The 1,658-nt window shown below is 32.0% G+C and overlaps 1 protein-coding gene across 2 annotated transcripts in view; it reads right to left on the reverse strand.

The window, feature by feature from the left end:
* Positions 1-1,658, reverse strand: part of LOAG_18170 — a gene marked incomplete at both ends in the record, with an annotated part of 15,183 nt that overhangs the window by 3,617 nt on the left and 9,908 nt on the right. For both annotated transcript variants that reach the window (XM_020450835.1, XM_020450836.1), the window contains 3 exons: positions 510-643; positions 1,117-1,245; positions 1,330-1,491. In XM_020450835.1, coding sequence (XP_020305439.1) covers positions 510-643; positions 1,117-1,245; positions 1,330-1,491 — 425 coding nt within the window. The remainder of the gene's footprint in view (positions 1-509; positions 644-1,116; positions 1,246-1,329; positions 1,492-1,658) is intronic.

The following is a 1,658-nucleotide window of genomic DNA, read 5'->3' on the forward strand; positions in this document are numbered from 1 at the left end:
AAAAAATTTATAATGGAAAAATGTAAGAATAAAGTAAGCAATGATATCTATAAATAAAATTAGTGAAACTATTTAAACCATTATGTATTTGGGAGTGTTAAAGATACCTGGCAATTCTCAGTGACATATCAACATTTTTCGAACGATAGAAAGTAACCAGAACATTGCCCAGTAATGTCAAAAGCATTTCAGCAGCGGGCCATTCAGGTTTATATAAGGCAGTAAGCAAATCATGCACAAATTGATCAAAAAGACGTCGATAATCTTCTTCCGATTTGGCTGTACACCTGCAAATCGGGACAACAATGATCTATATCAAAAAACAAAAAATAAATAAAAAATCTGCATACCTGAGTTCATGATTCAACTGCACAAAAGCGAGAAATTAATGCAGGATAAATAACACTAATTCATTAAGTCCTTTGATTATTTTAAAAATCCAAATTTTGAAAAACAGCAATCAAAACAAACTGCGGTTAAAGACGGAAAATAGTATTTGATAAACTTACTTAGCTAGAAATCCACTGAGAAACAACGATGCGATTTTCTGACATTCAACCACAGAATCTTTGACTATAGTATCATCAACTGTTGTTTCTTCACTAACATCTAAAGGTTCATCAGACCGTCGTCGTCGTGGAACCTTCAATATTGAATTAAATGTTAAGACATTACCTAATTTTCTTGAAATAAAATGATAAGGTGATTAATCGTTAGCTGCTCTTATCATCGTCCTGTTACGAAAGTTATGTTTGACGAGCTGACACCAATTTTATTTAGTACCCGATTCAACAATCTACTGCCGATACTACGGAATAAAAATTTTGAAGTGAACGAACTTGAAATAAAGTGCAATATCTCAAATCACTTGACCTTTTGCTGGAGATATCACAAGCAAAAAATGTTGATAAATCATATAAGATACCTCACTTCCTTTTATGTTTAACCGAAACCTCGAAAACGACAAGCGTATCATACGTACTCATATTAAACACCAAAACCTCGAAACAAAAGTTACAAAATTTCCGGATTTTCCCTCCCATTTCCTCCCCCAAGATCACCAATTTTTTACAGTAAGCAAGATAACAAACTAATCAAAAGTAGTTCACCGTTTACCTTCACAACACTTTGCACAAGTTGCATAATGAGAACAGTCATGTTACTGATCCATTCATCAGCAGTCATACGATAACTATTTTTGGAAGTTTTTGTCGGAGGAAGACGATGAACAGAACTGAGCAAATCCTTGAAATTTTTTAAAAATTAATTTTCCTTCTTAACTGACAAAATGAAAAAGAAAAAATCCAACTAATTATGACCATGACCAACTTGAATGATGCTTTTCCGAAAATTTTCATAACGCGAGAAAATGGCCGAGAGAAGTTTGATGGATTGCATTTGTAATTCACCAACATTGTCCACAAAGAATGGTCCTGATGCCAGAGTACACAGTTGTAGGACGGCTGTATCTGTTAAGGACTGAGTACGGACCTGAAATTTTCGAAAAAAAAAGGTAGCAAAGTGACCAGTTTAATGAAATCCGGTCGAATGAAAAAAACAATCGCGTAATAATAATAAATTAATAATAATAATAATAATAATAATAATAATAATAATAATAATAATAATAATAATTAATAATAATAATAATAATAATA

This window comes from Loa loa (assembly GCF_000183805.2).
Source record: "Loa loa unplaced genomic scaffold supercont3.214, whole genome shotgun sequence".
NCBI classification, from domain to species: Eukaryota; Metazoa; Nematoda; class Chromadorea; order Rhabditida; family Onchocercidae; genus Loa; species Loa loa.